Here is a 23387-nt window from a genome sequence, read left to right as displayed (position 1 = left end):
ACACTTGCAGTGTATCACAGCTCGAACCAGCCACATTGCAAGGGCCTGACAGCTGCACATGGCTAGCGGCTACATACTGGACAGCACGGGTCTAGAGGGCATCATCTGACCAAGACCCACAAAGGGAACCGAGAAAAGGGCTACTGCCTGAGCTCCTCAGGACTGCCCTAAGTTTGAGAAACCGTCTCCCCTCTGCTCCAAAACTAGATCTCTTTGGAGTACTTTTTAAAGTCCTTTATAGAAGCAAAACTCTTTCTGCAAGAGAAATACAGAGACACAATACTAAAACTGACAATGGCTGAACTGCTCAGACTGAAAAGGATTTAGCAGGTCCCCCAGTGGTCCCAGAGCCCCTCCCAGGGTGTGAGGCAATATGAAAATCACTGCCTTTGAAGATTCCAAAAGGAAACGAAATCACAACTGAATGTCAGGACTCTCCAGACACCTGCACATCTGTGACTTATTAAGCTTCACATCACAATCACCTGCCAAGGAAGCAGCATCCTCACTGAGTAGAAGAGAAAGTAGGCTCAGAGGATCTACCACCCAAACTTACATGTGCTCACTGGACCATGCTGCCCTGGAAAAAGACACCTGAACTCACTTCCAACTTCAGAACTCACACACCAACTTTCTTGCCCCCAAAGCCCTCCAAATTTGGACCCCAAATTTACCTTAAGGACTCCCATTACACAAATGAGATAACAGCTTTGGCCAGATGAGAGCTAGACTAGTGTGGGGCTACACAGAGCTGTCTGGGCTTGCTTGGAAGCCCTCCAGCACTCAAGAAAAGACACCTTTTGAAAAAAAAAATTATTTTTATTGGAACTCATCTGAACATCAGATATACCTGGTGTTGGTTAGCAAGAACCGTTTGTACATTTGATACTGATGGTGCCAAAACCAAAACAGTGACTGGACATGATGGGGAGAGATGTTGAGAACAAAAACCTGATTTTGGAGAGGAAAATAAAAGCCAGTCAATTCAGTGAGGATGCAAAACCTGGTACAACAAAATCCTTTTACAAAATATAAATTTATTATGAAAACCTGGAAGAATAATCCAAGGAAGGTAAAGAGAAAAGGAGGCCAGCAGAAGAAGGCAGGAAGGAGAGGAAAAGAGAAAAAGACAAAGAGGAGATGAGAGAAGAAAATACAGCACAACAGAAGTGCAGAAGCTCACCTACCCAAATGGCTTTAAAGCCTCACTTTAATGTGTCAGAAAACAAAGCATGCTGACACACAGTGCTCTACTGCCCATCCACTTGAGTTCTAAGAGGTAAATTAAGAAGCTCCCTGGGAAGGGGACATGAGGTTGCTCAAAAACCCAACAAAGAAAATTAAAAAAAAAAAAGAGAGAGAGAGAAACCACACCCCACAGTCTCATTTCCGATGTTCATTGTTTAAAAAAGGAATAAATCCATCTGAAAGCAGGAGAGGAGGAGTGGGAGAGGGAGAGAAGCTCATGGATTTCACAGACAGCCTGACTCCCCTGGAGGAGAGAGGAGGAAGGCAGAGAGACATGATGGTCTCCTGGTTGAGAGGGGAAAGAGAAGGGAGAGAGAGGAAAGAAGAGAGGAGAGGAATGCAGGAGAGGAGAAGAGGGGCAATTAAAACACTGATGACTAATCTAGTTTACTGTGTAAAAAAAAAAAAAAGCCACATGCACAGCAGGCCCCTTGGGGGCTAAGGGCCCACACTGCTCCCCGTGTGGCCGTGGTAGACACTAGCTCCTGGCCTCATCCCCATTCCTTCACAGGTCAGAGCGGAGCTATGCAGGCGCTGCTGCTGCTGCTGCTGTTGTTGCTGCAGTGGTGGTGGTGGTGGTGGTGGTGGCGGCGGCAGGACCTTCGGCTACGCTGCTGGAGCCAATGTGGGGAGGGAAGGACGGACAGGCCATATGGCAGGGGAAAGAACACCAAAATGCCTCATTTCAAATAAAAAAGAAAACAGCAGTCTATACACAGTTGTTTGTTTTGGTTCAGTACAAACAGAATAAAAAGTCATTGCTTTTGATGGTTAGCAAACACCCAATTCTGAGGAGGAGGAGAGGTGACACCCAGCAGGTGGATTAGGACCCCCAGTGGTTGGCGGGGTGCCTGGCTTTGCGGCCCTCTCCCAGGAGGCAGAGAGCACAGCTTTAGGTAGTGTAAGCCTTTTTCCTTTTATTTAGAATAATCTTTTTTTTTTCTTTTTCTTTTTTTTTTAAGCAATTTCCCCACTCCCAAGTTGGGCCAGTAAAGATTACATGAAAACTGGCACACCTATTGGCTGGAATACAGATGCACCAAATGAGGATTTAAAAACTTTCCGAGCGAAAAGTAGAACAAAAAGAAAAAAGAATCTCCTAGCATTTTCCCCCAAGGTTTCACTCTCCCGCCACACACACTCTCCAAAGGACCGCTACAGATCCAACTCTGCAAGAGAAGACAGAGCAGTGTCAATCAGGAAGCCATGAGGACACCAGGAGGAGGTTTTCAGTCTCGACACGCAGAAGACAGAGCTGCCCAGCCCTGGGGTCCTGAAGCCAGCACTCACCTATGTCAGTTTCTTGGCTTTGTTGTAGAGGGAATCCACTACTTTACTCATGTTCTGAATTGTTTCCAGAGCAGCTTCATAAGTTTTATCTACTGGGGGTTCATCGAAAATAATCAGGACACCCTCCCCCTGGTCCAAAATCCCTGCAAGAAACACAAGGGCAACCCAGGTAAAAGATGAGGTTAGACACAAAAGCGTTTGTGAAGCAGCCCACTCCCTAGTTGACTCACTGTCTCCAGAAAAGAAGGGAAATAGAATTCATCTCCCTATTCCATGTACACATGCTTATTACACATTCTCATCACAGGGAAGAGGCGCCAGGACCCCAGGGTGAACCATCGGGGGAAACAAATAGAACATCTTCTTTGAAAATAAATTTCTTCAGCCATCTCATCACCACCACCAGCCCCCTTGCCTGTGTGACTGTTACTCACCATGAAATTTCTTGTCAAGAATCATCTGTGATAATTTCCTTTCCACGTCGGCCTAAAATCAAAGCACATGATTAAAGGGACCAGTATCCACTAGTCAGAGATCACCCTGACACAAAAGCTTTATTGGAGGGGTCTTAGGCCAAATGGACTGAAAACAAAATAGCAACAATGCAACTCCTACTCTAGCCCACACTGCCCATTCCCCGCTGAGAAGCTGGGGAGCTTTCCAATGAGGCCAATCAGGTGCATGTGCCACCCCTCCTCACCACCCCTTCCCATTCCTCCCTGCAGATGGCCTTAAGACTCCTTACCTTGGAGAGTTTGATGAGACTAGATATGTGTTCAATCTAAAAGGAAAGGCAGAGAGACACCAACACTGAAAGTTTTACTTTTGCCTCCAATAAGAGAAGGGAGGGAACAGGGGGAGAACTGCTGTATTTCTCAAAATTCTAATGTAAGACCCTCCTTGGCCGTGCTTAAGTCTCTTGTGCTCTGCCCATCTGCCTGCCCTTCACTGCTACACACAATAAACAGACTCTTATCCCACACACCCAATACAGAAAACAGGTACAACACATGCAGTGACTAAAAGCGAGGAGGAAACTGCTCAGAACACGTGCAGGGGCAACCCACATGCCTCTACCCACAGCATCTCTCTCCTCGATTTTTGTTCATTTTATCAACAGAGGCCCAAGCTCTTGGTGGCCTCTTGCCCACCAGGCACGCCCCTAGAAATGAGTTCCCATTCTGGACAGGTGTGGAAGCAAGGTGGCTACAGTGAGAATGCCTGGCCAGAAATGGAGTCCCCAGAGGGTTCTCACCTGTACTCTGGAAAAAGGCTCAATGACTCGGATCAGATTCTGTTCCAGTAAGTTATCATACAACTTGGCCAAGTGTGTGCTGATGATTGGGTCATCCCGGAGCTCTGCCCGGTAATCTGTCAGAGCCTGCCAAAGGAACCAGTCAATTGGCACAGAGAATCACTTTAAAGTCATGCTACTCTTGCTTCCTAGGTAGTCTGCTGGCCCTTATAAAACTACATGGTTGAATGAAGTTAGGGGAGATTTGGGGAGATGCATGATACAAAGCAGAAAAGGAATGTCAAGAACTGAAAGGGAAGTTTGGCTTGGTGGCATGCGCCTGGAGTCCCAGTTACTCGGGAGGCTGATGTGGGAGGACTGCTGGAGCCCAAGAGTTCAAGTCTGGCCTGGGCAACACAGAGAGCCTCCATCTCTAAAAATAAATTTTTAAAAATGCTATTTTATGGTAGTCTCTAAGAGAAAAAAAAATACAAAATAGAACAACAAGGTGGAGTCACCCTAGGGACCATCTTTCTGTCTGCAGGCTTCAGGTCAACAGCTCAAACCATGTAAGCCTCAAGAGCAACTCAGCTCATGAACCAAATTAGCTACACAAGCATTTCTCAGCATGTATTCTACAGAATAAATAGGGTCTCCATGGGGCGGGGGGGGAAGAATATTGAGGTTAAAAGAATAGGAAATGCTGAATTCCACAACTAGCTCTTGGGAGTTTTATGAGGACCATCAGCATAACATGGCTCTGCAATTATTAAGCAAAATTAGGTGTTTTAATTATTATTGGCCCTAGTATTTTGTTTAGCCCTAGTATTTCCCAAATATCTAATCACAGAATCCTTTTTCCAAGGAACTATTTGGAATAAAAGTGTCCCATCAAACATCTCAGACATTGGGATAAAATGATCTGGACCGAGTATTCGTGTGTGTGATTTACTGGACCATCAGTAATGGTCTCAACATCCCAGCCTCATGTCAGCTGTGCTACAAGGTATTAAGGGAAGCAGGCAAATCATGCCAAGTAAGAGGCAACAGGAATTGGCAAGAACCTTCCAGGAAGATGGTGAATCTTAGGGACAGTCAAAGCCACATGGTCTAGTCTCCATCCACACTAAGTTTTTCTTTCTGGATCTAGGTTTTGTTTTTATTAAGTTGGTCATTATACTCAGAATAAGAGGAGAGAGGTTCAGAAAAGAATATATAATTCTCACCCTAATGCCCAGACAGGCTTTTTTCCCTTTTCAAAACTCCCAAACAATGAGCAAAAGGCACCAGGGTTAAAGAAAGCCTAGATCATCACCCTGAGGACGTCTCTTTGGGTCGACTTCCCTTCTGTCCACAGAGGAGAAGCAGACCTGGCATTTCTGGAGATGAAGGAATGCCTACAACTGTGTCATATGGAACAAGCACTAGGCCTAGAGTCAAACTCTGACCCTATGCTATGTGACTTTGAGTGTCCTCCTGAGTCCCAGTTCCCTTAATCATAAAATGCAGATAATAAATAGGTGTGTTGTGAAAAATCAGAGTGAAAAAAGGACAGAAAGAACTTTTGAAATAGAAAGGTAATATGTGTAAATAATATATATTTTATATTAACTCAGTAAGTTTCATTGTACAAAAGTGCTTAACTATTTCCTGGTTTTAATACTGTCCGAGGTGAAGGATACATGGAATCATTTGCAACTTCTTTTGAAATTATAATTATTTTTAAAAGTGTGTTTTGAAGTACTTAAACATCCCTCTCTTCCACTCACATTCCATACCAACCCAATATCATGCTCACCTTTTCAAAATCTGCCAGTGATCTGTTCTTGCTAGCCTGAGCCACGCATTTTAATGCTTCTGTCTGAGAATGAAGAGACAAATCATGAAAGTGATTTATTCTGCACACTAACATTTACCCAAGTCTCATAAGCAGTATGCTGTGTCCACACAACTTCTGCTATAAGGAAGAACCCGCCCCACCATCGTTCTTCTTCAGACGCCTGGGAAGAAGAGCCCCAAGTACTGAATACCACTATATGCCAACCTGTTTCCCTTTGAAACCTGAAATGACTTAAGAATACTAGGAAACAGAAATTTTCCAAACAGACCGACCCTAATACAGCATTCTCTAGAGATGACAAGCTAAAAGAAAAAATGACAAGAGAACTGTGATTTCTTCCCCCTTCCTCCAAGGCTCATTATCGCCACATCCACCCAAACTCTCCTTCTTGCCCTTAGACCCTATTATATCTGTGCTTTATCAAGATTCATTCTGCTAGGTTTTTATTATATCTGCTAGGTTTTTATTATATCTGCTAGGTTTTTATTATATCTGTGCTTTATCAAGATTCATTCTGCAAGGCACTGAACAAGGTCTGCCTCACTAAGGCTGAGGCATCAAGGCCAGTCACGGTGGCTCACACCTGTAATCCCACCACTTTGGGAGGCCAAGGTGGGTGGATCACTTGAGGTCAGGAGTTCAAAACCAGCCTGGCCAACATGGTGAAACCCCCTTCTCTACTTAGCCGACGTAGTGGTGGATGCCTGTAATCCCAGCTACTTGGGAGGCTGAGGCAGGAGAATCGCTAGAACCCAGGAGGCAGAGGTTGCAGTGAGCCAAGATCACGCCACTGCACTGCAGCTGGGTGATAGAAAAGCAATCCGTCTCAAAAAAAAAAAAAAAAAAAAAGGTTGCGGCATTAACATATTACACCAAATGTTAAGACCCCACAGAGTGATGAAGGTATAATCAATAGTTGAGAACAACTTCTAACATGGTTAAAAAAGGAAAAAAGGCACCTGACCAAGCTATCAAGTCTCCACTCAGCAAAAAATCTGCAACACTCATCTTTCTGGGAGATTTGCCTATCTCCTGCTTAAAAGCTAACATCAAGGCACAAGAGACTAAGAGAAGCTGCTCTTTTATCAGCCTACATACTTATATAAGAACAGTGTGTCTTATACAGTAGACTAAATGGTACAAGGCTAATCATTAGTGTGTTTGTCTCCAGCATTTGTCCTATAGACAGAAAAAAGTGTCAAAATGAGAAAAGCCTGGAACTTAGAGCCAATGACCCTAATTCAAAGTCTAGCTCCACCATTGATTAGCTACCTGACCTTGCCCTGAACACTTGATGTCCCTGAGCCTGTCTCAACTCTAGTTATAGTGAGAGTAGTGCATCTTTCTTCTTCTTATTATTTTTTAAGACAGAGTCTCACTCTGTTACCCAGGTTAGAGTACAGTGGCGCTATCTTGGCTTCCGGCGCAACTTCCACTCCCAGTTTGAAGTGATTCTCCTGCCTCAGCCTCCTGAGTAGCCGGGATTACAGCCACCAGTGCACTACCATGCTCGGCTAATTTTTGTATTTTTAATAGAGCTGGGATTTTGCCATATTGGCCAGGCTGCTCTCAAACTGCTGACCTCAAGTGATCCGCCCGCCTCAGCCTCCCAAAGTGCTGGGATTACAGGCATGAGCCACCATGTCCAGCCCCTAATTGGCTTTTTATCAGCAAAAGTTTCAGGTCAGCTCCTGGTTTTGACCTCAAGAGTACTGGTTATTACGATACTGGAAGATGCATGGCTGGATGCAGTGGCTCACACCTACAATCCCAGCACTTTTGGAGGTTGAGGTGGGCAGATCAGTTGAGGTCAGGAGTTTGGGACAGCTTGGCCAAGATGGCAAAACCCTGTCTTTACTACAAAAAATTAGCCGGGCATAGTGTCAGATGCCTGTAATCCCAGCTAGTCGGGAGGCTGAGACAGGAGAATCACTTCAAACTGGGAGGAGGAGGTTGCAGTGAGCCGAGATACGCCACTGCACTCCAGCCTGGATGAAAGAATGAGACTCCAACTCAAAAAAAAAAAAAAAAAAAAAAAAGCCAATTAGGGCCACTTGTAGAGAGGGAAGAAATCATCTATGTGGCCACTCCTCCAGAGATACAGTGAGATTATACAGACAGCCAATCAGTCTGTGTTTAGAGACAACTGCAGTTGAAATCCAGAAAGATTACACTTACTTTACTAGTGATAAGCAAAATACAAAGAGGAGAGAGTCTAGACATCATCTTTGCATAGGTCCTAACTGTCTGCTCTCAGAAGTCACACTCATACCTACTTGGGCATTAAGGTAACAAAAAAAAGGGCCTCTTTTTGCACCACACCCAAAATTCAAAGCACCAGTAGAAAGGTACTGATCTGAGAAGCACAAAAGTAAATCTCAAAACCTAGTTTCTGCACCAAGCAATCAGACCTCTCTGAAGCACATATGCACCAGACCTTACCAGGCTCCTAACCTGGAGAATTTAAGATTTCATACCCTGCATATGTTAAATTCACAAGTCAGATGCATGGTAGATAAATCTTCTGGTCAAAGCGAAATGCAAACTAACTCACTGCAAATGCTACAGTTCAGTTCCCTAAGTCCCTCAAACAACATGATGTCCATAACAGCAGCAAACGCTGACTTTACAGGCCAAGAATTTAACAGTCTAGGCAACACACTGAATGGGCTTAAGGGAAGGAAGTGAGTGGAGGAAAAGGAAGAGAGTAGTATGAAGACCTGAAGAGTGTTGGTCTCATCAAACGTCGTGACTCTGAAAACATGCTGGTCTCAGAGTGAGCAGAACTGCAGTCAAGGGAGTCCCTACCTGCCTCCCTGCATACCGAAGTGCAAGCTTCCCGCTCACCAAAGCCTGGACATCTTCTGGGCTAGAAAAAAAGACATACTTGGTCAATTGCTACAGATGTTATGCTTCTAAAGGTAGGTTTGGGCAAATTTCTTTTTAACAGAATTCCATTGTAATAAAGACTCTGCCCGCACAGATAATCAGCCCAACCCCTAAACCCATATGTCCATCACATTGCAAAAGCTAGGTTTTCTCCACTCTGGGCCACAGCTCAGCCTGAAGAGTAGAAAAACTCCAATGTTAGAAAGCTGAACTAAACCTACCAAAAGCAATAGACCCAACAAGCAGAACTATAAGTTTAAGTCAAATCCCAGTGTAACAGGTATTATTAAAACATAGCCCTTATGTAATCCAAAGAGAGTTCTTAGTCAACACTTCATTTATTCCCAAAAGAACTGAATAATTCTGTAGACTTCTTTATAAGTAGGTCTGTCATACTTTTGTTGTCCACTTTTTCAAACCTCTCCTTAACCCTTCCTTCCTCATTCTGGGTGGCTCAGTTGGCTGTTACTGGCTGATCTGTAAGCTATTTCCTGACCCTCTGTCCTGTGCTCTGCACTATAAGGACAGAATATTTAAAGGATGAGGAGAATTCTCCAAGGGGAGCTGGGAAGGGGATTTCTAAAATGTCTCCCTGATTCTGAAAGACTAGCAAGCGAAAGTTTTTTGGACCACTTTTAATCCTCCTGCTCTACCTTAGCCAGCACTAGAGGCCGCAGCTGCTGCTGTTTCTGTAACTGGCCAAACTCCCTGCTCAGGCCATCTCTGCCATGGCAAACAGACTTGTTGAAGGATCTGAGTTCTTGTAGTCCAGAGTTAAGGTGCACCTACGTGTTGAGCATGATTTTGCACAGCAACATGTACTTCAGAGATGTGATGGCCTTGGGGCTGTCGATGGAGTCATAACCCTCAAATGCCTCATAGAAGTACGAGTACGCAGTTTTCCAGTCCTTCTCTTCTGCTGCATGGATAATACCTGGGCATTGAAAAGAAAGGAATAAGAACATATAAAATAATAGAGCCATAAAAGATCAGAGCTGAGAGGCACCTTAGACATCTACCCAACTGGGCACGGTGGCTCACATCTGTAATCCCACACTTTGGGAGGCTGAGATGTGAGGATCACATGAGCCCAGGAGTTCAAGATGGGCCTGAGTAACATAGTAAGACCCCATCTCTTAAAAAAAAAAAAAAAAAAAAAAGGCTGGGCACGGTTTCAGCTCACGCCTATGATCTCAGCACTTTGGGAGGATGAGGCAGGCATATCACCTGAGGTCAGGAGCTCAAGATCAGACTGATCAACATGGGGGAAATCCCATCTCTACTAAAATTACAAAAAAAATTAGCCGGGTGTGGTAGCGTGTGCCTGTAATCCCTGCTACTCGGGAGGCTGAGGAAGGAGAATCACTTGAACCCAGGAGGCGGAGGTTGCGGTGAGCCGAGATTGCGCCAAGCCGAGATTGCGCCACTGCACTCCAGCCTGGGCAACAAGGGCAAACTTCCGTCTCCAAAAAAAAAAAAAAAAAAAAAAAAAAAGCCAGGTGCAGGGGTTCACTCCTGTAATCTCAGCACTTTTGAGAGGCTGAGGCAGGAGGATAGCTTGAGCCCAAGAGTTTGAGCCTAAGTAAGAGTTAGACCTTATCTCTTTATTTTTTTTTTTGAGCCGAGTCTTGCTCTGTCACCGAGGCTGGAGTGCAGTGGCGCAATCTCAGCTCACGGCAACTTCCGCCTCCTGGGTTCAAGCAATTCTCCTGCCTCAGCCTCCCAAGTAGCTGGGATTACAGGCACCCACTGCCACGCCTGGCTAATTTTTTGTATTTTTAGTAGAGACAGGTTTCACCGTATGTTCACCAGGCTAGTCTTGAACTCCTGACCTCAAGTGATCCACCCGCCTTGGCTTCCCAAAGTGCTGGGATTACAGGTGTGAGCCACCACACCCGGCCAACCTTGTCTCTTAAAAAAAAAGAAAGAAAAAGGCCGGGCGCGGTGGCTCATGCCTGTAATCCCAGCACTTTGGGAAGCAGAAGCAGGAGGATCATCTGAGGTCAGGATTTCAAGACTAGCCTGGCCAACATGGTAAAAACCTGTCTCTACTAAAAATACAAAACCAGCCAGGCGTGGTGGTGGGTGCCTGTAATCCCAGCTACTCAGGAGGCTGAGGCAGAAGAATCTCTTGAACCCAGGAGGTGGAGGTTGCAGTGAGCCGAGATCATGCTACAGCACTCCAACTTGGGCGACAGAGTGAGACTCTGTCTTAAAAAAAAAAAAAAAAGAGGCCAGGCGCAGTGGCTCACGTCTGTAAACTCTCACATCTATAATCCCAGCACTTTGGGAGGCCAAGGCAGCCAGATCACTTGAGGGTCAGGAGATTGAGATCAGCTTGGCCAACAAGGCAAAACCTCATCTCTACTAAAAATACAAAAATTAGCCGGGCTTCGTGGTACATGCCTGTAATCCCAGCTACTCAGGTGGCTGAGGCAGGAGAATTACTTGAATCTGGGAGGTGGAGGTTGCAGTGAGCCGAGATCATGTCACTGCACTCCAGCCTAGGCAACAGAGCGAGACACTGTCTCAAAAAAAAAAAAGAAAAGAAAAAAAAAAAAACTCTACCTCAACTCCATCAACCTACTGATGAGGTCAGGAAAGGATAAAGAACCTGCTCTGCCAGGCACAGTGCCTCACATCTGTAATCTCAACACTTTGGGAGGCCAAGGCAGGTGGATCACCTGAACCTAGGAGCTCAAGACCAGCCTAGGCAACATGGTGAAACCCCATCTCTAAAAAAAATTAGCCAGGCGTGGTGGCACATGCCTGTAGCCCCAGCTACTTACTCGTGAGACTGAGGCAGGAGGATCACCTGAGCCTGGGAGGCTGATGATAGCGATGGGAGCTGTGATAGCAAAAATGCACTGCAGCATGGGTGAAAAAGTGAGACCGTCTCAAAAAAAAAAAAAAACAAACAAAACAAAAAACCTGCCTAAAGTGACCATAGTCAGCAATGTGAGAGCTGAGATTAGAAGATGAGAATCCACGTCTCTGACCTTCCAGCTCAATGTCATATTGCCAATATAAGTTCCCAAAGGAGTTAGAGACCCAACTTAAAAGGGATCTGAAAAACACATGTACCATCTTTCTTCCATGCTCCTCACCACCATTCCAGTCCTGCTATCTTTTGGAGCCACAGGAAAAGGCCATGTTTACCCTCCATGACATCACATTCACAGGTCAGGGAGTTGATCTAAACATCTCTAGACTGCCTGAATGACCTGCTTTAATAATATTCACTACTTTAAGATAGCTTTTCTAAGCCTGATAGTTTTATATTTATGCAACTGTCATGGGGCAGGGGAGAGGGAATCCAACATCTTATATTTTCATTTCAAATATTTATCATTTATGGATGTGCTTTTGCCTAAATGCACTCAGTGTACAGCTCTCACATAATGCCAAATCCATGAACTTAATTATACATGGCTAAGCAGTATTTCTTCAGACTGATATACCATAGTTGACCTAACCAATCCTCTATTGCTTAGAAGTTGAGTTGCTCCCAATGAACTTAACTTTGATTGAACCTGCTACTACTGCCAACCTATGCTATCACTTGGGATAACATAAAAATTAGTTCTTTCCAAGCCTCGGAGGCATCTAAACCCTAAAATTCTCTATTTGTGTATATTAGCTCTAACTCTGCCCCAGCCCTTTAAGAAGTTACAGACCTCAGCCCCATCCATTTGTTTACCACAACTGCTTCCCAACATCTTTCACATCGAGATACATGTAGAAAGTATTTAGCACACTAGAGTCAAAGGATGACGCTGCTGATACATGATCCAAAGAACTCAATACCAGGAGGAACCTTCTGACTTCACCATTTATTGAGTGATGTGTCCTTTCAGCCTACCCAAAAAACCTCCCACTTTGGGTTTGTGGGAATCAGATCCTTTTTCTACTACTGTTAAGTATAGAGGCCTCATGGAATATCTGCTCTTCTCTGTAGCTAAGGAAAGCCCCTTCAACAACCCAACAAACCATTAATGCTGCTGAACTAAATGAGACACATCTCCATTTTTCCACATCTCCCAGTAAAGAGAGAGAATAGGCCAGACCCAAAAATATGTATGGTTAAAAAACAAATAAATAAAATAAGGCCCAAGAACTGGTATACTGTTTTGCCAAACACATTAGTTAATAGGGGCCATATCAGCACTCTGAGTATCATGGCTGGCACATGAGGTTTAGTGTTAAAAACAAAACAGGCCAGGCACAATGGCTCACGCCTATAATCCTAGCACTTTGGGAGGCAGAGGTGGGCGGCCAGCCTGGCCAACATGGTGAAACCCCATCTCTACTAAAATACAAAACTTAGCTGGGCATGATGGCAGGTGCCTGTAATCCCAGCTACTCGGGAGGCTGAGACAGGAGAATCACTTGAACCCAGGAGACAGTGGATGCAGTGAGCCAAGAGTGCACCACTGCACTCCAGCCTGGGTGGCTGAACAAGACCCCATCTCAAAAAAAAAAAAAAAAAAAAAAAAAAAAAAACAGAAACAAAGGCTCATGCCTATAATCCCAGCACTTTGAGAGGCCAAGGTGGGAAAATTGCTTGAGCCCAGGAGTTTAAGACCAGTCTAGGCAACATGGCAAAACCCTATCTCTACAAAAAGTTAGCTTGGTGTGGTGTCACACTCCTGTAGTCCCAGCTACTCAGGTGACTGAGATGGGAGGATCACTTGAGCCTGGGAAGTTGAGGCTGTGGTGAGCTGTGATTGCACCACTGTGCTCCAACCTGGGCAACAGGGCGAGACCCTGTCTCAAAAAAAAAAAAAGGTAAAAACAAAACAAAAAACTAGACTGTCACTCATTCAACACAAACATTAATGAGGCTCTATCATGTGCTAATTTATTACCATTTTACAGATGAGCTAAACATAAATTAAGTAACTTGCCCAAAGTCACATACTAGAAAGCAGCAGAACAAAATGTCAACCTAGAAAAGCCTGATCCTAGATCACTACATCCCTTACAGACAAGTCAAGTAGGCATTATCTTTTACAGATGAGAGGTAACACAAGCACTTAAACTAGTCTTCTGCCTCCAATTCCAACATTCCTTCAATAATGACGCCTCCAGTAAAAAAAACTGAATACAAAAGAAAGTATTCCACCTGCCAATCCACAGCTTCCTAGCCTCACATTCACACACTCCATTGGAAAACTACATACCACACTCAGCTGAAATTGGGTTATCATTCCTCAATCCTGATTTGAGGCCCTTTGGAAAAGTCAACTTTATAAAGATCTCCAAGAGTCAACAGACTTGGGGTAGGCCAGTCCCAAAGGAAAATGCTACCATTCTGAGTAAGTGGCTAAGAGTTAAAGGAGTCTTCTACGTGCGACCTCTCTTAAGTTTGGTTCTAATAGTCAGACTGCCTGGTCAAGCACAGATAGGTATGTTCTTAATACATTTTAGGCAGTTAACAGGAGGGGAGCAGCTAGTTAGAAAGGTAGCTTTCTAACTGGTTCTCTGAAGAAGCTAGAGCCAAATCAGCCAATTTTATTCTCCAGCCCCAACCCCCATTCCTTCCACCTATGAAATAAGATGAGCTTCAGCCGGGCGTGGTGGCTCACGCTTGTAATCCCAGCACTTTGGGAGGCCGAGGCGGGCGGATCACGAGGTTAGGAGATCGAGACCACGGTGAAACCCCGTCTCTACTAAAAATACAAAAAAAAAAATTAGCCGGGCGTGGTGGCGGGCGCCTGTAGTCCCAGCTACTCAGAGAGGCTGAGGCAGGAGAATGGCGTGAACCCGGGAGGCGGAGCTTGCAGTGAGCCGAGATTGCGCCACTGCACTCCAGCCTGGGCGACAGAGCGAGACTCCGTCTCAAAAAAAAAAAAAAAAAAAAAAAGAAATAAGATGAGCTTTAAGAAAACACATCCCAGGAATAGCTACGTCTGTTACCCGACTGCATGTCCAAGGTGGCCTGCAATTTAGGGGGGCAGTAGATGGCATTTGCTGTGGTTCGAGCAGAGGTTAAGGCAGCTCGGGCTTTCGGCAGGTTGCTCAGGGCATGGTATGTTTTGCTTTCTAAAAGCTGTACTTCCACCAAAAGAGCTTTGTCGTCCATCTTTTTCAACTCCCGCAGCAGCTGAGAACCTGAAAAAGGAAAAGACATATTCTCCTTTACTAGCCATCAGCTTAATACCTAATAACAGCTCACTCTCCCACCCTCATAACACTCAGGATTTAAAAAAAAAAAAAAAAAAATTCCTGAACTCAAAAAAGGTTACCTCTAGACACCATCCAATAATTAAATTTTCCACTAATGTGCTATCTTCCAAGAAAAAAACACATCTCTTTTTAAGTTTTCTGCTTCCTAAGGACAATATTAGAGCCAAGAGTCCTATGAGCTTACTCCTAAGATTTAAATACAGTGGGAATCTCTACCTATAAAATGCTAAATCTAGTTATCCAGTTCAGAAAGACACAATCTCGCTCTCTTCTTGTCTAGCAATCACAAGGCTATATAAGAAACACTGGGGCACTAGGTTGATGAAGGAAGTAAAGAGTTCTGGATATACCAATGTTCTCCAAATACACCTTCTTCCCTGACTCCCCCATCTCAAACTAGAATATCAAATTCAAACAGACTTACACCGTATACATAAATTGACTCAAAATGGATCAAAGACCTAAATTTAAGAGTGAAATCTATAAAACTTCTAGAAGAAAACAGAAATAAATCCTGTGGCTTTGGATTTGGCAATGGTTTATTAGATGTAACACCAAAAGCATAAGCAACAACAAAAAACAGGTAACAGAACTTCATCAAAATTAAAATGTACTTCAAAGGACATCATCAGAGGAAAAAAACGACCACAGAACAAAGGAAAAAAAATTGCAAATCACGTATCTGGTAAAGGACTTGTATACAGAATAAAAAATAAACCTAAATGCCCATCAACGGCAGACTGAATAAAGAAAATGTGGTACATATACACCATAGAATACTATGCAGCCATAAAAAAGAACGAGATCACGTCCTCTGCAGGAACATGAATGGAGCTGGAGGCTATTATCCTTAGCAAACTAAAATAGGAAGAGAAAACCAAATACCGCATGTTCTCACTTGTAAGTGGGAGCTAAATGATGAAAATACCTGAACACAGAGGGGAACACCACACACTAAGGCCTATCGGAGGGTGGGAGGAGGAAGAGGATCAAGAAAAATAACTAATGGGTACTAGGCTTAACACCTGGGCACCAAAAAATCTGAACAACAAACTGCATGACACAAGTTTACCTATGTAACAAACCTGCACATGTACCCCGACATTAAAATAAACTTAAAAAAAAAGAAAAGAACTTCAGAATAAAAAATAAAAACAAGAGCTGGGTGTGGGCACACGCCTATAGTCCTAGCTACTCAGGAGACTGAGGCAGGAGGATTGCTGGAGCCCAGGATTTCCAGGCTGCAGTGAGCTATGATTGCACCACTGTACTCCATCCAGGCTGGGTGACAGAGTGAGACCCTGTTTCTAAAAAATAAAAACACAAATAAACCAATTAAAAAATAAGCAAAGGATCTGGAATATTTATCCGAAGACATACATATAAAGGATGCAGGGCGCAGTGGCTCAAGCCTGTAATCCCAGCACTTTGGGAGGCCAAGGCGGGCGTATCACCTGAGGTTAGGAGTTCGACACCAGCCTGGCTACATGGTGAAACCCGTCTCTACTAAAAATATAAAAATTAGCTGGACATGGTGGTGCACGCCTATAATCTCAGCTACTCGGGAGGCTGAGGCAGGAGAATCACTTGAACCCGGGAGGTGGAGGTTGCAGTGAGCCGAGATCGTGCCACCGCACTCCAGCCTGGGAGACAGAGCAAGATTGTCTCAAGAAAAAAAAAAAAAAAAAGGCCGGGGGTGGTGGCTCATGCCTGTAATCCTAGAACTTTGGGAGGCCACGGCGGGCAGATCACTAGGTCAAGAGTTCGAGACCAGGCTGGCCAACATGGTGAAAACCCGTCTCTACTAAGAATACAAAAATTAGCCAGGCATGGTGGTGCGTGCCCATAATCCCAGGTACTTGGGAGGCTGAGGCAGGAGAATCGCGTGAACCCAGGAGGTGGAGGTTGCAGTGAGCCAAGATCACGCCACTGCACTCCAGCCTGGGTGACAAAGAAAGACTGTCTCAAAAAAAACAAAAAAAAAACAAGACATACAAAGGAGCAAAAAGCACATGAAAATATGCTCAGTATTGGCCAGGCGCGGTGGCTCACGCTTGTAATCCCAGCACTTTGGGAGGCCGAGGTGGGCGGATCACGAGGTCAGGAGATCGAGACCACGGTGAAACTCTGTCTCTACTAAAAAAATACAAAAAATTAGCCGGGCGTGGTGGCGGGCGCCTGTAGTCCCAGCTACTCGGAGAGGCTGAGACAGGAGAATGGCGTGAACCCAGGAGGCGGAGCTTGCAGTGGGCCGAGATCGCGCCACTGCACTCCAGCCTGGGCGACACAGCGAGACTCCGTCTCAAAAAAAAAAAAAGAAAATATGCTCAGTATCATCAGTCATTAGGGAGATGCAAAACAAAAACATAATGAAATACTATTTAGGATGGCTAAAATTAAAAAATAAGTGTTCGTAAGGATATGGAAAAACTGGAACCCTCATACAACATTAAAGAGAACGTAAAATGGTGCAGCCACTTTGGAAAACAGCTTACTTAGCAGCTCCTTAAACAGCTAATCAGTTACCATATGACACAGTAATTCCACTTCTAGGTATATACCCAGAAGAACATGTCCACATAAAACCTGTTCATAGCAGTATTCTTAAGAGCTAAAATGTGGAAACAACACAAGTGTCCATCAACTGATGAATGGATAAACACATGTGATATATCCTTACAATGGACTATTATTCAGCAATAAAAATGAAGTACTGACACATGCTACCACATAAACCCCGAAAACATAATGCTACGTGAAAGAAGACAATCACAAAGAAACAAATATTGTATCATTTCATTTTTAAGAAATACCCAGACAAATCTACAAAGAGACAAATAGCTTAGTAATTGCCCAGGGCTGCTAATGGATAGGAAGTTTCTTTCTGGGGTGATAAAAATGTTCTGAGACCAGGCACAGTGGCTCACACCTATAATCCCAGTACTTTGGGAGGCCAAGGCAGGCAGATCATTTGAGGTCAGGAGTTCGAGACCAGCCTGACCAACATGGTGAAACCCCATCTCTACTAAAAGATACAAAAATTAGCCAGGCATGGTGACAGGTGCCTGTAATCTCTGCTATTTGGGAGGCTAAGGCAGGAGAATCGCTTGAACACAGGAGGCGGAGGTTGCAGTGAGCCAATATCGCACCACTGCACTCCAGCCTGGATGACAGAGCGAGACTCCATCTCAAAGAAGAAAAAAAAGTTCTGATATTTTTTTCTTTTTTTGGAGACAGAGTCTCACTCTGTTGCCCAGGCTGGAGTACAGTGGCATAATCTTGGCTCACTGCAACCTCCGCCTCCCGGGTTCAAATGATTCTTCTGCCTCAGCCTCACAAGTAGCTAGGATTACAGGTGCACACCACCACGTCCTGCAAATTTTTTGTATTTTTAGTAGAGACAGGGTTTCACCATGTTGCCCAGGCTGGTCTCGAACTCCTGAGCTCAGGCAATCGGCCTGCCTTGGCCTCCCAAAGTGCTAGGATTACAGGCACGAGCCACCACGCCCAGCCGAAAACGTTCTGAAATTAAGTAGTGGTGATGGTTGTACAACTTAGTGAATATACTAAAAACCACTGAATTATATACTTTAAAAGTGAATTTTATGGTAAGTGAACCGTATCTTATTAAAGTTATTTTTTAAATGCTACTATTTGAACCACATGAAATTGCCACTTTTGCAGTCCACAAATTGAATATTGGAAACTCTTCAACCTACTAGATCATAAGAGCCATGTTCTTTTGTTCGGAAAAAATAGTCCAGATCTACCCACTCATAAAAAGCAAGCAGTGGCCGGACACGGTGGCTCATGCCTGTAATCCTAGCACTTTGGGAGGCCAAGGCAGGCAGATCACTTGAGGTCAGTAGTTTGAGACCAGCATGGCCAACATAGCAAAACCCCATCTCTACTAAAAATACAAAAATTAGCCAGGCACATGCCTGTAGTCCCAGCTACTCAGGAGGCTAAAGCAGGAGAATCGCTTGAACCTGAGAGGCAGAGGTTGCAGCGAGCTGAGGTCACGCTGCTGCACTCCAGCCTGGGCAACAGAGTGAGACTCTGTCTCAAAAAAAAAAATAATAATAATAATAATAATAGATGATAGATAGATAGATAGATAGATAGATAGATAGATAGATAGATAGATAGATAGATTAAAAAAAAAAAAAAAAAAAGCAGGGAAGATTTCAAGGTGTTTAAAGGCCACACAGGAAAAAGGCTTCAGTTAGCCACGCCAGCTTCCAAATATATTTGTACCCAATTAATTTCTTGATTTTTAAAATAGATTTTAAGTATGCAAGCAGATATAGTAAATAGGACAGCAAGCCAAACATTTGCATTTAAAAACCAAAATCTGAAATTTAACAGAGTACTATATGCAAAATATAGATACACATTTTTTTAAATTTCAGTTATTAAAATGGAATTGATTTTACTGCTCTAAATTCAAGTAAACTTAGAGCTACCCATTTGTCCTCTAAATTTGACAGATTAACTCTAGCTAGTTTTTTAAACTTTCAAATGACATTTTCCCATGACAAATGCAGAACTATAAGCTACCTTAAATCCTTCTTAGAAGTGGGTAGAATATAAATTATTAACAGGTAATTAGTAAGAGTAGCCAGGTGGTTTAGAATACATTCATTTAGCTAGCTGAGATGACTTATTACCAGCTTACTTACCCAAATGCAATGCTTCCTGGTACCTCTTGGTATCAAAGTACAAAGACACCAGTCTTGCCTAGGAAAGAGAAAAGGCATTGACTGAAGGGGGGAAAAAAAAAAAAAGCCACAGAAATAAATCAAAGATTGACAGTCACAGAACTGTTACTGTTAAATATGCAATTTCTGATGATAGCATCAAATTCAGCATAAGAGATGATCTAGCCAATGTATTGTCTCCTATTATAGCCAGCAAATGACTGTTAACTTTACCATGTTGTTGCTTATTACTCTGAGCCAAGTAGCAAATCTGTCTCAAAACTTCAATCAGAGCAATTCTCATAAGTGGGGCTACTATGAATAATTTTTCGGTATCTAGGTAATTACAAAGTTGCTGAAGATACTTTTGATAAGGATGGTACTGCTTACATTCACCCTCTGTCTCATGCTTAGAGACCTGAAATGTGTACTAATGTAAATGTAAAACCTACCTCCAAAGCTTGGCGTAAGAAAGTTCTTTTCTCTGACTTGGCCCATTCGATGCACTCTAAACACAGCTCGACCTGCAATAAGGAGAGACAGTACATGCAACAGTATGCCCTCAAATTCTTCCCACAAACCATGCTTTGGAGAACAGCTTAAATTCCCTCCTTACATATTATCCATGTTGCTCTATTTAGTGTCTGATCCACAGTATCTCAATGTGTAATAGTTATATCAAAATGGAGCATCAACTTGGCTTTTTACACATAAAATATCTTTGTGCTTAGATTATGTTTTTTAGGAAAAGAGCTCTATCTTCAAGACTCCTACCTACCGTGGAGAGACCAAGAACTTCCAAACAACATGTATAGCCCTGGAATGTAGGTTTCTATGACAGATTAGGAATTTTTAAAGCACAGATTTCTCCCTGGTTAGAAATAGTAATGGTAATGTATAATACACAGGCAATAAAGGGGAGAAATTCTCATCCTAAGCACTAATGCCTCATTCCTAGCAGTTGCTTTTAAGACTCAAAAGGTCCAACTGGCCTTTTCCCTTTCAGATTCTAAGCAGTGCAACTAATCAATTCATCATCACTCTTAAAGCAAACAGGTACAGTAACTTAGCTTGTATTAAAGGGGATAAAAGCTGGTCTGAAGGTAGTGAGTAATCTCGATTGTTCACAGTCAGTTACAGATTGAGCTCCCAATCTATTCTTTCCCTGCTTCTCACTACTGCACTTTGACTAGTCTTAAAAAAAATTTTTTAATAAAAAAAAAAAGAAATTAGAATTAGCCTAACAAGTAAAAGCGCTTTTAAGCTTTATTTAAAGGCACTCTGAACCCCTACTCCTATCTGCCACCTAAGTAGTGAGGTAAGGTGCAAAGTAACTGACTTAAAGCAGCACTCAATGCTAGACAGTCTAGCACACCATCAGGTATCCCTGACATGCTAGCTTTGACAAAGTAAATATTAAGTACTGCAGATCTTCTATCACTTTGGTTACTGCAAGTTTTATATTAAGATTGCTAACTAGGGCATAAGAGCAAAAGAAATGAAATGAGAAACTGAGCTCTCCAGAGAACTAATTGCTAATACAACAGGTTTTTATATAAATCCAAAGTTCTCCTAAGAAATGCTGGCCAGGCGCAGTGGCTCATGCCTGTAATCCCAGCAATTTGGGAGGCCAAGGCAGGTGGATCACCTGTGGTCGGGAGTTCAAGACCAGCCTGACCAACATGGAGAAATCCTATCTCTACTAAAAATAGAAAAAATTAGCCAGGCATGGTGGCTCATGCTTGTAATCCCAGCTACTCGGGAGGCTGAGGTAGGAGAATCCCTTGAACCTGGGAGGTGGAGGTTGCAGTGAGCTGAGATTGCACCATTGCACTCCAGCCTGGGGCAACAAGAGTGAAACTCCGTCTCAAAAAAAAAAAAAAAAGAAAAGAAATGCTATAAGAAGGAAAAACTACAGGGACATAATCCAAATTGACAGGATCTTCTACTTTTAGATCCTAAATTCCAGCTCTGTAAATAAATTAACAGATAACATTACACAGTATTCAGAGGATTCACCAGGAAGAGAACCAACAAAACCTTTACAACTCCTCACTGGAGCCCCCTAGTGGCTACCTAATCTCCAACTCTAAACTCAACTGACCTCATAAAAATTCTCTAAAAATAAGACAGAACCAAAAACTAAAATAAAAGCAAGCTTTATCACAATTGCAGAGTTTTGAGTTATATTCTGAAAAGCTAAATTCAAAGTAAGATTTCTAATATAAATGGAACTGAAAATATTTCTCTGAATAGTCTTAGCAAAGGAAATATAAGTGTTTGGTTCTATGTGACTTGAAAGGGTAAGAAATGCCCCCCCACCCCGTTTTACCCAGGGAGTTTTTCCAAAGGACACAAAAATGAATACCTGGGACTTAGAAATATTCCTCTGTAAGTTATATTTCAATAAATCATTTACCACACTCTTCTACCAAAAAAAAGAATGCCTGGGCTGTTGATTCATTAGTCTAGAATAGAGCTTGGTCACTTAAAGTATATCTCTAATTAAGAAACAATGAATTATACTCCTGCAATTCACCTGCCTCCATTTCCCTGATAGTCCAGATACTAAGTGATTCACCTAAGGTGAACTGACGGGTAACATTAGAGGATTTGCCAGTAAGAGAACCAGCAAAACCTTTGTAACTCCTCAATGGAGCCCCCTGGTGGCTACCTAATCTCCAACTCTAAACTCAACTGACCGCATAAAAATTCTCTAAAAATAAGACAGAACGAAAAACTAAAATAAAAGCAAGCTATATCACAATTGTATAAGAGGAATTCACCTAAGGACTACTAATCGGTTAATATCTGGACTATCACATACATCTGCTGCTGGCACCAGAACTTGTGCCTAACTCCAGCACTCTATCTTAACCCAGCCTTAAGTTAAGGTCATCACAGATGTTTCTCCTACAGCAAGGATTTTTTTTCTTACACGAACTGGATATCTTTTTTCTTTTTTTCTTTTCTTTCTTTTTTTTTTTTTGAGACGGAGTCTCGCTCTTGATGCCCAGGTTGGAGTGCAATGGAGCAATCTCAGGTCACTGCAACCTCCACCTCCTGGGTTCAAGCACTTCTCCTGCCTCAGCCTCCTGAGTAGCTGGGATTGCAGGCGCCTGCCACCATGCTCAGCTAGCTTTTGTATTTTTAGTACAGAGGTTTCCTAAAACGTGCTATTGTGGGTCGGGCACGGTGGCTCATGCCTGTAATCCCAGCACTTTGGGAGGCCAAAGCGGGAGGATCACGAGGTCAGGGGTTCGAGACCAATCTGGCCAACATAGTGAAACCCCATCTCTACTAAAAATACAAAAAATTAGCTGGGTGTGCTGGTGTGCAACTGTAATCCCAGCTACTCAGGAGGCTGAGGCAGGAGAATCACCGGAACCTGGGAGGCAGAAGTTGCAGTGAGCCGAGATCATGCCATTGCACTCCAGCCCGGGCGACGGTGCACGACTTCGTCTCAAAAAAAAAAAAAAAAAAAAAGAGAAAGTGCTATTGTGTTTCAGTTGGGTAGACTATACCAGAAAAGTTGCCCATAGGCTACTCCCCAGAGATCCCTGGAAGGAAAGTTGAGTTCACGATTTGGCAAGAGTCTGGTTCAGTCTTCCTTCCCTCCTCTTCACCTTACTTTTCCACTCCCCAGCCCTTGCCAACCAACCCATCCTCACTCTCTCACTCCCAGACTCACATGCCCTCACTTTCTAGGCTCCAAACCTTGCATTTAAATGAACAGATCATAACCTGAATCATACCAACTTTGGGAATAGCAAGCTGAAGATGGTTCTATAGATATATGTCTTTTTTTTTTAAGACAGTGTCTCACCCAGGCTGGAGTGCAGTGGCACGATCTCTGCTCACTGCAAGCTCCGCCTCCCAGGTTCACGCCATTCTCCTGCCTCAGCCTCCCCAGTAGCTGGGACTACAGGCGCCCGCCACCACGCCCAGCTAATTTTTTGTATTTTTAGTAGAGACGAGGTTTCACCGTGTTAGCCAA

The 23387-nt window shown here is 43.5% G+C and overlaps 1 protein-coding gene across 3 annotated transcripts in view; it reads right to left on the bottom strand.

Annotated features, from left to right (window-relative positions):
• Nucleotides 1-881: 881 nt before the first annotated feature.
• Nucleotides 882-23387, bottom strand: part of PSMD11 (proteasome 26S subunit, non-ATPase 11) — a 39023-nt gene continuing 16517 nt past the window's right edge. Inside the window, exons 4-14 of one of the 3 annotated variants that reach the window (XM_058445456.1) lie at nucleotides 19843-19914; nucleotides 19373-19430; nucleotides 14421-14615; nucleotides 9291-9435; nucleotides 8421-8481; nucleotides 5571-5633; nucleotides 3794-3919; nucleotides 3284-3319; nucleotides 2973-3024; nucleotides 2539-2681; nucleotides 882-1927 (exon numbers count right to left, since the gene is read on the bottom strand). In XM_058445456.1, the coding sequence (XP_058301439.1) occupies nucleotides 2539-2681; nucleotides 2973-3024; nucleotides 3284-3319; nucleotides 3794-3919; nucleotides 5571-5633; nucleotides 8421-8481; nucleotides 9291-9435; nucleotides 14421-14615; nucleotides 19373-19430; nucleotides 19843-19914 (951 nt within the window). In that variant the 3' untranslated portion in view covers nucleotides 882-1927. Of the gene's footprint in view, nucleotides 2418-2538; nucleotides 2682-2972; nucleotides 3025-3283; nucleotides 3320-3793; nucleotides 3920-5570; nucleotides 5634-8420; nucleotides 8482-9290; nucleotides 9436-14420; nucleotides 14616-19372; nucleotides 19431-19842; nucleotides 19915-23387 lie in introns of all 3 variants that reach the window. The other 2 variants (XM_058445457.1, XM_032162947.2) reach the window with 2 other exon arrangements.

This window comes from Hylobates moloch, unplaced genomic scaffold (assembly GCF_009828535.3).
Source record: "Hylobates moloch isolate HMO894 unplaced genomic scaffold, HMol_V3 SCAFFOLD_10, whole genome shotgun sequence".
Taxonomy (NCBI): domain Eukaryota; kingdom Metazoa; phylum Chordata; class Mammalia; order Primates; family Hylobatidae; genus Hylobates; species Hylobates moloch.
This window is presented reverse-complemented; position numbering and strand designations above follow the sequence as displayed.